Source organism: Triturus cristatus, chromosome 7 (assembly GCF_964204655.1).
Source record: "Triturus cristatus chromosome 7, aTriCri1.1, whole genome shotgun sequence".
NCBI classification, from domain to species: Eukaryota; Metazoa; Chordata; class Amphibia; order Caudata; family Salamandridae; genus Triturus; species Triturus cristatus.
In genome coordinates, this window is record NC_140590.1 from 445,556,971 (window position 1) to 445,569,105 (window position 12,135).

General features: G+C 45.1%; 1 protein-coding gene across 1 annotated transcript in view; it reads left to right on the plus strand.

Annotated features, from left to right (window-relative positions):
- DNAH9 (dynein axonemal heavy chain 9) overlaps positions 1 to 12,135 on the plus strand; it is a 1,479,259-nt gene that overhangs the window by 853,032 nt on the left and 614,092 nt on the right. The window contains exons 52-53 of the mRNA XM_085616775.1: positions 4,620 to 4,808; positions 9,089 to 9,324. Of these exons, the coding sequence (XP_085472901.1) occupies positions 4,620 to 4,808; positions 9,089 to 9,324 (425 nt within the window). The remainder of the gene's footprint in view (positions 1 to 4,619; positions 4,809 to 9,088; positions 9,325 to 12,135) is intronic.

Here is a 12,135-nt window from a genome sequence, read left to right on the forward strand (position 1 = left end):
TAGCTTCAGTCTTGTTCAATCTTGATCAATCCATTTCTCCAAAGTTCAGGGGCTTCAGCTCTTAGTTATACCCCTAAATGTCGTCTTTGTGTTCAGGGGGCACTGACCCCTGTTCAAACCAGTTCTGGGTGCCCCCCTGCCAGTGACACCTTCTTCTTTTGATTAGTGGGGGTCTGGATTCTCAATCACTCAGCAGGAGATGGTACCATTGGTTTATGGCAGCAACCCAGGCCTCTTCACCTCTAGGGGCTACTCCTCTCCCTACACTCCAGATGCAGGTCAGCCTGTTGCTGTCTCACCTCCTCCCCTGGGCCAAGATATTCCCCAGATCCTATCACTTTCAAATCCAGACAGTCAATCCACAACCAGGCAGACACACACAGAAATGTTAAAGCACAAAACCCCAGCCACTTCTAAAAGAGTGGTTTCTAAACACACAGTGCAAAAACCACCTTCATAAAAAGATGTGTTATTACATTGTGAGTTCAGGCACACTAAACTTCACCTCTCCATCTTAAGCCTTTGGGAAGATAGGCTGGAAAACATTACACAGCCTCCCCATTCTATCCTTTGGGCAAGATGGCCTTTCCACAGTGACATACCTTAGTACATGTCCTACCTTTCACATGCACTGCACCCTGCCCAGGGGGTACCTTGGGCCTACCATAGGGGTGTCTGATGTGCATAAAAAGGGAATGGTAAGGTCTGGCAAGTGGGTGCACTTGTCAGAACAACATGGCAGTTTAACAAACTGCGCGCAGGCACTGCAGTAGCAGGCCTGAGTTCCCTCTTTAAGGCTACTTGTGTGGGTGGCACAATTAGTGCTGCAGGCCCACTAGTAGCAGTTGCATTACCAGCCCTGGCACATAGAGCAGTTTACTATGGACTTTACTAGTAAGGCGAACATACCAATCATGGACAACCAATTACCGTTACACATTATACCGGGAGCACTTGCACTTTGACACTGATCAACAGTGGCAAAGTGCCCAAAGCATCTAAGTTGGCAACACCATGTCAGAAAAAAGGTCTAGGGGGAAAGCAAAAGGTTTAGGGAACTTGAGTCAAAAAGGGCCGAGTCAAACACATAGGGGTCGATTCCGATCCTGTATTTTTTTTTTCCGTATGACTCGTATCCGTATTTTTTTCCGTACGAATCGTACAAGTCACGTCCGACCCGTGAAGTACGATTCGTACGGGAAAAAGTACATACGGATCGGCCCGATCCGTACGAATTGTAGCGGGAAAAGTTGTACGAGACGGACCGGGACACTTTTCCGTACGAATCGTAAAAATACTGTCCGAGCGTACAAGTACGATCCGGACTGGCTTTCCGATTTACGATTCGTACGGAAAACGTCCCGTACACGGGGAATGACTTGTACATATGCAATGTCGGTGTACGCACCGTACATACGCAATGTTGTTGTACGCACCAATGTTGTATTACGCACCGTACATACGCAATGGCGGTGTACGCACCGTACATACGCAATGTTGTTGTACGCACCAATGTCAGTGTACGCACCGTACATAGCAATGTTGGTGTACGCACCGTACATAGCAATGTCGGTGTACGCACCGTACATACGCAATGGTGGTGTATGCACCGTACATACGCAATGTCTGTGTACACACTGTACATATGCAATGGCGGTGTACGCACCGTACCCACGCATTCATTACGTGTGTACGGTCCGTATCACTGTTCTACTGTGCCGTAGGGGTACGTGTGGTACGCACCGTACCCACACATTCATTGCATGTGTACGGTCTGTATCACTGTTCTACTGTGCCGTAGGGGTACGCGTGGTACGCACCGTACCCAGGCATTCATTGCGTGTGTACGGTCCCAATCACTGTTCTAATGGTGCCATAGGGGTACGTGTGCAACGCACCGTACACGTCCACTTCCGTTGTTGCAGGGGTTGCTGGACACGCCCCCCCAAGTGACCAGACCCTGGTGGTAATGTATGGCCTCCATATTATAGGTTTGGCTTTGAGTATGGGGTTTGTTTCCTGCCCCTCACCCCCACCCTGGCCTCTGGGTGTTGTTCTCACCTTCTGCGGCGTGTGCGTCGGGTGTGGTGCACCAGGTTGTAGGCCAAGATGACCGGGATGACACGTACGACGGGGTTCATGGCATGTACGTCGCGTACCGGGTCTCCGTTGCGTAGCGGTTCGCGTCGGACTCTACTTTTCCGGCTGAGTTTGACTCCCGTAAAAAAAGAGCCGTACGGAGTGACGTAGGGACGAATCGTACTTGCTGGGCCGGAAACCGCTGCCTGAATACGTCCGCACGTCGCGTACAGGCTGTTCCGGATCAGAATCGTAGTTTTTTTTTACCCATACGGTCTTTTGTACGATTCGTACGGCCTAGGTTGTAGGGACAGTTTACCGGGTACGAGTCGTATGGAGAAAACGCTCCGTACGACGATTCGTACAGCCTTTTTCCAGGATTGGAATCGGCCCCATAGTGTGTAGGTTTTGCCACACCCTTCTTTTCCAGTTGTGGGAGATGCATTTCCAATATTTTCAGATGGTAATTCTAGCTGGAAAAATTAATTGAGGCTTTTGCTATAGCAGCACACAAGGATCATTCCCTGTTTTTAGGTCGATCTTTGATCGACCTATTATATCTGTTTTGTGGAGGTTTGGCAAACACACTAACTGTGGCATTCAGAAATGCTGGCTTTGTATTGGTACATTTGTGTAAAAGCCCTCTTTTACTTGCTTCATTCTATCCCTGGCTATTTCACTCGGAGAACATTTTGTTTTGCCATCACACTGTACAGCGTGTGATGGCCCCACCTCCTTGTCATTCTCAATTACCGTGTCAACTATAGCTTTCTTTATATGCATCTTGCCGTATTTGCATTTTTTTTTGGGACGACACAATCGAAGCGGGCGTAGTTTCAATTGAATACATCTGCCGGCGCCATGGTTCTGCTGTATTTACATTTTTTGGGGGACGAAACACGAAGCGGGTGTCGTGTTAACCAAATACATCTGTGGGCACCATTGTTCTGCTTTCAGTTTCATGGTGAGAGAACGGCCCCAGTCACCTGCAAAGGAAACAGTGAGGCAGCAGCTGGGCCCCTGCTTCTTCTGCTTCATTTCCGTCTCTGTTGTGCTGGTAAGAAGCCGCCCTTCGGAATTTTGGTAACATTGAGAGAGGGCATGACATCTCTGCGGCAGAGGAGCAGCAGCAGCAGCTAGAGTACCGGTTTCTGTGCAGCACCTCCTTGGAACCCGGGAACCCCTGGAACTTCATCCACAGTGACATGGAAAGGGTCGACATGCAGGCCCTGCCCAGCGGTACCTTCGCGTGCAACCTGAGCTGGAGGCTCTTTCTGGAGTGTCGGTGCAGGGTGAGCACTGCAGGGCTTCCCTGGGCCTCCTTTATATCAGGTTTGGAAGGGGCGGGGACTGTTGTTTTCTGGTGAGGGTAATTTGCATTTTGGTCGCTGTGTGGAGTTAGCATTTAAACAGTTAGTAATATTGGGGATAACTGAAAATCTCACCCACTTTTGCTTTCCCCTGTTGTCTCCTAAAAGCACACAGACCTATATAGCAGGTGGGGTTGCTACATTGTGCATAAACTGTATCTTCTTATAACATGCCTGCCTGCAGAAACCGTAACCATGTCCACTTGGAAAACCCTGTGATTATCTAATCTAGTTTTGGTTTCTCACTGAGGGACAATGTTTTCAATTCCAACCACGTCCAACGCTGTGTACCACACTACCCATGAAGACAAGTGCTTCAGCAACACCCATACGTGTAGTACACGCCATATACAATGTTGCAATGCAATTGACAACCTGGTCTGCAGGTTGGAGCTCTCTGGTCGATTATGATGATGCACAACTGTGCCTTTGTGCTGCAGTGTTGTGTGCATGGAGGCCTCAGAGCAGAATGGCACTGCAGCGTTACGCCGTGCCTCTCTTTTGACTGGCAGTTTAGTGTTATGGGATCACTATAGGTCTTCTAGCAAAGCTTTGTAGCAGCTGCTTTTCTACGTCAAGAAAAAGATGATGCGCATGTGCGGACTGTGGGGGCGATTCCTCTGCAGCTCGAGGGGGCCCACGTTCACCATTTCATTGAATGGAGCGGTGTAGTTGAGAGATTATTTATTTCTTCTGCTTCCTGGAAGTTATTTCCGAGTTGTCAGCGGGTGTCATCCAGAACCGCAATGCCACTACACGCGCCTCCCGCAAACTCCGAACCAAGCCAGCATGCCACAAACTCAGTAAAATACATTTTAATTTACAATGCCTATAGCTCAAACTCAGACAAATGCAAAACCAATTTACATTGCAAATGCTTGTTTTGTAAGGGGGAGCGTACAATCTAACCCCGTGAATAAAATCTCCCCAACTATACCCTCCGCCCTCTTTCCCTCTCCCCCCAGAGCTCCCCACATATATACCAACTTCTCAATTCGGCTGCGAAGAAAATCGTTGTTTTGTGAGGAATTATTTTACAACAACGAAAAACTACATTTTAAATTGCTTCTGGGCCTACCTTTTCCCAATGAAGAAAATCAATGCATCATAAAGAAACTAAGCCTTTGAATCAAATACATTGGGCATTAATAGATTTTGGTCTGTGTTTAGGTTGGAGGACTTGCATCTGAGAATGTGAGATGGGCCGAAGCTGTTCGAAACTTCAAGCAGCAGGAGAGCACCCTCTGTGGCGATGTGTTGCTGATCACAGCATTCGTCTCCTACCTGGGCTACTTTACGAAGAAATACAGGCAAGACCTAATGGACGGAATGTGGAGGCCCTACTTAGGGCAATTAAAAGTAAGCATTCAACTCCCATATTTTGAATAAATTGTGCATGTAGTGCCTTATTTGTTTGTATACAAAAACTGCATAATATTCTATCTCTAAAAGAGTCGGTTGCTGGTACAATGTCAAATATGTACATTTATTTTATTTACCATATCTTTAATTAACATGAAGTTGGGGCAGCAAGAAAGGAACCCTACAAAATGAATTAGTGATCTTAGTTATTATTATTCATCTTCCATTTTTTACATTATTGTTGGAGTGACTTGCATAAGCAGAATAAAGCTCTATTTTCAGTGCATATTGACTTCAGGTAGGAGGTCATAACTACCATTGATATCTTGCCTTTGAGCACTATTCTGCTCAGCTAAGTTTGCAAAGTAAGATTTCCAGATATGAACAATGGAAACATAAGCTTGTTTTTATTCGTAATACATGTATATTGTGTGTAGTGATGGTGTAAACATTTTGGGCCTGATAATGGGTGGGTTGGGTAATTCCAGCCATGCGTAAACCCCTGTTTATGAATTGGTCAGAAATACAAGTTTGAAGGTATATAGTGTACCCAATAATTATCGGACACGTTAAATACCTCACCCTTTGTTAAGTTCCGGAAGGTCAAACCTGATAAAATTTAATGGGGGAAAACCATATGGTATTTACTGTATCATGCGGTTTTTGTGCATTAAACACCTAAATCTGCATGTTATTCCCCACAAACCCGTCATAGGTGTTACATCACCCGATAAATAACATACCCTGTGGTATTGTTATTTATCAGGTGAGATGAATAACACTTAAACTCATAACCAGGCCCTTAGTATATTTTCTTGACAACAGGACTCAACCCTAGGAAAATAAATAGCTCAGATCCGTGCCTTGATTGCCTTGCAGAGCCCATGCTTACTTGTTCCCTGGGGCTCATGTTTAATACATGCTTATTTAAAAATTGGGCTATTTGCAACCCCTTTCAGCTATTTAAAAGAATTTATTACATCATTAATATCTCAACTCAATACCTAAATAAAATCTTCCAATCACTGCTCTTCCCCCTCATACCATAATTAACCACTGCAGCCTTTTCAGATGCGACTTTGCTAAATGCTTTTTCTCTAACTACCTAAGTACTAGGGCCATTCTTTTTAATTTGCTCGAAGCCCCTCCTCTGTCTTTTAACCCTCCTAATTTACCCTTAATTCAACTAGCATCTTATCCACAGTGAATGTCTCTCACTCAGCCTATCTACAACCGTCAACATGTCTTCTGTGTTACTATTAATTGCCCCTGAAAATACCTTTTGGCTGACTTCTCCTCTCTTTCAAATGTTGTCCTGTATAACAAGTGCCACTGAACTCTGAAGTCCTGAAATGTATTGTATATAAAATGCTAAGATTCTGCCTAGCTGCTCACAACCAACTTGATCTTCTACAGTTCAACTTTCATACACTAAAAATGACCAAGACTTGTTTGCACGCTCATGCTCTCTGATTTGCTAAAACAGTGGTGTGCAACCGTAAAAAAGCATTGTTACATTTACTAAACACATTTACCGATTCAGAAAAGTCCTTCTCACTTGGTAAAATGGGCTTAAAAATGTATTACACATCACTATTTGAAAGGGGCGTGTCTGTGGGCTTTGGTTCCAAATGGCAATTCGTAACTTGGTTTATCAATAGTTTGCAACTGTAATTTCGGTCTCAAACCGCTGTTCAGTTTCTGAAAACCAGGTTGGTATAGTAACTGGTTTGAAAAATTGTAATGGCCTCCTTTGGGTCCCTTCCCCTTTGTGAACATTGAAAACCCTTTCAAGGAGAGTAGGCAGTGTTCCATGGGACCGCTAAAAATTGTTAGTGAAAGCTTTTAAAGAAACAACTTTTTTAAACACATACCCTTTTCCTTTATGAAAAATGGGCATTGTTTGCTATTGCCAATGTTTATATTGCTACAAAAGAAACAGATTTCTTTTGTCAAATATATGTGCTGCTGTTAGAAGCTGGACCCGTGGCATTTCCTACAGTTTAAAAATAATAATAAATAAACATAATGACAAATGTAGTAGTCTACTGACCCTTTCAGGCCACCATCTCTGTGATGGAGGACAATGGCAGTGCATCGCAAATTGCAACCTGCCTTATAAATATTAGCTAAGGAGGTCATTCTGCAACCCGTTCCAATTCGGCACTTTTTTAACTGGCCTATATCTACATGTCAGTTCCCAAAACCCTTTCATTTGGAAAAATTCAATGGGCAATCAGCAGCCACCTTTTTAGCGAATGAAAGAATAGTGCTTCAGCCCCCAGGTCTCTAAATATATAAGATTGGCACACAACAACCATGAGTCATCTATACCTTCCCTATCAACTGTATTTAATACGGCCTACCACTTTATCTCACACAGCACTTTTGCCTCCCTTAGTATTGCTGGTCTGCCCTTAATAATTTTTAAATTATCTCTCTTACCACTCCTTCTTTGTATAGTTCCAGGAAAGTCTTCACCCACCTCTGCCCTACTTGCCATCTCTCAAAGCTTGCTGCAAAACTACTCTTGGTGATTTTATCTCTTCCTTTTGCTTCTCCTTTCACATCTATGCTTATCGTTCCACATTGACCTCCAACTGCACACCAAGATTTCAAACTATCTCCCTTTTGCAAGGCCTCGCACTCCCCTATGCTCAACTACTTGAAAAGACAAATCATCACTTTCAGCTGATCCCATCTCATCTTCACTGTCACACAATCTTTTTCCCCCTTGATGGCTTTGTTTCCTCTGACAGGAAGTTGAGAATACTTTTTTTCCACAAAGTGTACGTATAATGCTTCCTCTCCATCACAACTACATATCCACACGATCCACCCAGGATCCCATGCCCCACCTTCATAAACACACTTTACAGGGGAAATGTTGAGTAGTGGTATAGTCTACTCCTAGTTGTCCCAACATGCATCATTCCTCCCCTTGACAAAGTTGCCAGCTTTACAGTGCATGTGCTATTAGCACTGCCAATCCGGGCCCAACTCACTTCACCACCAAGAGAGTAGGTGCCTTTCTGCCAGCACTGGAGTTCAGCTCAAGCGTCTGGTCCTGGTTCTGAAATAAACTCTTAGTTTATTCCCTCCATTCATGGCTGCAACTCTTAATTCACTCACTTTCTTCATTACTTCGTTTTGCGTGCTATCAGCTACCATTCCCAGTCCACTTACATATATGTCTCTACTGCTCTTTCACATATTTTACTCCACATTATTGGAATGCCCTCTAACTCACTGAGATCTTCAGTCCTATTACCTTCCATCAAAACCGCTCTCAAAGCTCTTATCCTCAACTATGTATATTGAATACACTACCACACCTGCCTTAATTCTATAATTTCTAACAAAGCCTTAGCAGCATCACGCATAATATATATTGTGAAGTATTTTTCTCTTGTTGTCCCAACTCTGCATCCTAATAGCTTTAACAGCATGGGTTGGTGCTTTTCTATGAACACTTCTTGCACAAATCATATTGATGCTCAATTAATACAAACATGTTAAATACAAACACATATATGCGATATTTCAGTTAATTGGTTAGTGCAATCATCGTCCAAATTGCAGTCCTTGCCCTTTTATTTGATCCCCAAATTATTCATTCCTGGGCTCTCTTTGGATTGCATGTACTTTAGTCTTTTGTCTCTGTCTTTTGTGAACAGTTGACCCTTGACAATAGGGCCTCGTCTGCTGATGCTCAACCGAACTGCAAAATAGCATCTTCTTATCTGTGCTGATCTGCGTGAGTTCTGACCTGGCCACGAAGAGGTTAAAGATTCTTCAACCCTCTGCCAAACTTTGAGCCATTCAGCCCAATCACCCAGAGGGTGTAATTAGCAGCAACAAACACCTCCGTTAGCTCAGCACGGCAGAGGCACCTGCACCTCCGGCCCGCGGGCATTGCAGTATTAAACTCCTTCAGAAAACCTTGTTTGAAAGAGTGCGCAATTTCCAGCTCCTCTGCTGAGCTGAGTGAGCTGTGTTGTGTTTTGATGACTGGACATGCTTAGTATGCTATTCGCACCGGTGTTTGTATATCCTCTTTAATTTATGTGCAGCCGCATCAGGAGTGAGGGGGGCTTTTTGTCAAAGCTCTGATCCATCTTTGAGAAACTGCAGACAGTAGCATAAATAATGCTTCGTAATTGTTAATTAAGCTAAAATCACTCCAGCCTGCTCGGGTTGTTCATCACCATGTGAAGCTGATCCAGACACTGACTTTCTAATTATGCGCTTGCGTTGCTTGCCCCACCTGCCCTTAGGTGCCCATCCCGGTGACCCCCGCGCTGGATCCCCTGACGATGCTCACTGACGATGCTGACGTGGCGGCTTGGCAAAATGAAGGCCTTCCTGCGGACAGAATGTCTACCGAAAATGCCACCATCCTCACCAACTGTGAAAGGTGGCCTCTCATGGTCGATCCACAACTCCAGGGGATCAAATGGATCAAAAATAAGTATGGCGAAAACCTTCGGGTGATCCGGATTGGCCAGAGAGGGTAATTGCTGCTTTTTCTTCAAACAAGTCTGTGAATCGCTGATATTACGTTTTTTCATTTGCAGTCTCCCTTTCAACTCAGAAAACTGCATTCTACTGCACTTATACTTTACGAATAAGGTGGGGATATAAGATATTTGATTTATGGTTCCTAAAAAATGTGACCCATCGCCGGCACCCTCAGTTGAGGCATGGGGCATTGGCAAAGCAGTGTTCGACAAAGAAAAGCATTTTTTCAGGAAATTCATGGTTTAGTTGAAGAGGATGTTGCCTATACCCATTTCCAAATGAGGCAAGAAGAAGCCAGTTTGGGATACAAAAATGGCAATAGGAGTGCATGTAATGTGCGAAGCCGTGCAGACAGACTTTCTTTGTGCCTCTGGTTGCAGAGATTAGCACAGTACAGCCAGACCTAGTTGCTTTGCACTGAGAACCATTGCATTATGTCCTTTCAAGTGAAGTGAGCACTCTCTGTGCTGCTACCCACCATGGAAGCCAGTGTGAAGGAAACTGAGGTGTCTCTGGCCCACTGTGCCTCACTCGAGGGGGTCATAGTAGGCGGGAGTCACTGTAATAGCCACTAAAATCCGTGCTGGGGAGAGTGGGCTGTCGTCCTGGTCACCAAGGCTCATGGAGAGATCTTAGTAGCAGGGGCGGCTGGTGACATTTGAAAGTGGTAGGGCGTAAAATTACTGTTGTACTGCACTGCAGCGAGCAAGCGTAGCGAGCGAGCCCGAACAGCCCGAGAAAATTTGAAACAAGAGTGGACAAATGGTGCATTTTCCAGCAAATTTGAGGCAGCAGGAAGGTTAATAAAGGAATACGATTGCATTATTTATCATTTAAGAAATTGCCTATTTTAATGAGCTATAGAGGACAATCTTTGCTTATGCTGATGTTATAATTTTCCCATATACAACAAAGCTTATGTACGTGCCTAACTGAATTTTTGTTTTAAGCTATTGTTCCTCTTCAAGTTTAAAACATTCCTACTCTAACAATATTTGGCTGGCAGCTGGGGAAAGTGGTATTTGTAAACGTGTAGGCAGGCATTCAAAACATTTTTCGACTCACAGGCCGGAATTATTGTACTGGGGTTTCATGCTCTTGACAGCCTGGTTTGACGCACCATTATGCCATCTGGGAACAGACCGCTCTTTCTTCCCCAACTGCAATCCAATGTTTCATATAATCAAATTTGTATGTATCAGCGAACTATCCGTGTCTGTGAATTATTTTCATTGTCCGGTTCTGTTGTGTGCTGTTTTGGCCAACAATGGCAACATTGATTTTAGAATCCGAGAATTGGGTGCACAGAGCAAACTGTGAACAAAAAAGCACCTCCTTTCAGCAGCGGTGCACAGTGGTCTTATCTAAACACGCACATCCTTGGTGAAAGCAAGGTGTGATGAAGTACGGAATACTGAATGAGGCGAGGGGTGCGTGTTTTCACTGCTTCCTCGCGTGCATGTGTACACTGCTGAGTACAGAATACTGCATGAGACTAAAGGCGAGGGGTGCGTGTTTTCACTGCTTCCTCGCGTGCATGTGTACACTGCTGAGTACAGAATACTGCATGAGACTAAAGGCGAGGGGTGCGTGTTTTCACTGCTTCCTCGCGTGCATGTGTACACTGCTGAGTACAGAATACTGCATGAGACTAAAGGCGAGGGGTGCGTGTTTTCACTGCTTCCTCGCGTGCATGTGTACACTGCTAAGTACCGAATACTGCATGAGACTAAAGGCGAGGGGTGCATGGGTTCACTGCTTCCACGCGTGCACCTGTACACTGCTATGAAGTACGGAATACTGCATAATCCTAGAGGTGAGGGGTGCGCATGTTCACTGCTTCCTCGGGTGCGTGTGTGCACTGCTGTGTATGAAGGAGAGAATGCTGCATACGTGCGGAACGGTAACGTGTGTATGTACTGCTTTGTCACATGTGAGAGGAGTGTGTGGCAGAACTCGATCCAAAGGTATTGGAGCGCAGCCAGGCCCTACCTCAGAACTGATTGAAGACAGGCTCATTAAAAATGCTTTGACTCTTGTTCACGCTACGATACTGCTGGCATTACTAGCTTTGTGAGAAGCTAGTATTCAACAGTAGGCCTCCTTGCAGCCAGGACCGGACCGGAGCACTCACTAAGTGCACTTCATATACGGCAGCGAGACACTCACGGAAGAAGCGAGTATTCTTTCTTTTTGCAAGAGTCTACTTACTGCTGATTGGCAGTCGCGGCTCGCTGGGGGTCGCGCACGGGGGGGGGGTTGGAATGAAATATTTTTTTTTTTTAAACGTACCTCACAGCCGGTCCACGGGTCCACGCCATTCTTTGCTTGAGGGTGGTGATGGGAGCCCGAGTGCTGGCCTTGGAAAGCAGAGCAGCTTTCATTACCATGACAACTGAAGTGGTTAATAAATAAACACAATAACAAGCTAGCTAGCGATGTTGTTTAACCCCTAACTAACTGCTCAACATCCAAAACACCTCCGACAAAAGGACTTAGTAATTTACCATGAGAAGGGTGAAGTGAATCATTTGCTACCTGGTGGCGCTGGAATAAACTCCTTCCTCACCCCCTCCACCCTGGATACTGCTGCTCCAATAAGGGGAATCAAGTAGTACTCACTCACTGTTTTCAGCTTGATCATGGGTTTCTCAGTCTCGGACCGGGTTGAAGGAAGCTGGTTCAAGGAAGGAGGGAAATGGAACTCAGCGCAGGAAGCAGTACTTGAAATCCCGCCTCTTGTCATAGGGTGACTCTGTATCAACGTCATCCAGTCAGGGGAGGAGGCGGGATCTTAGAACTA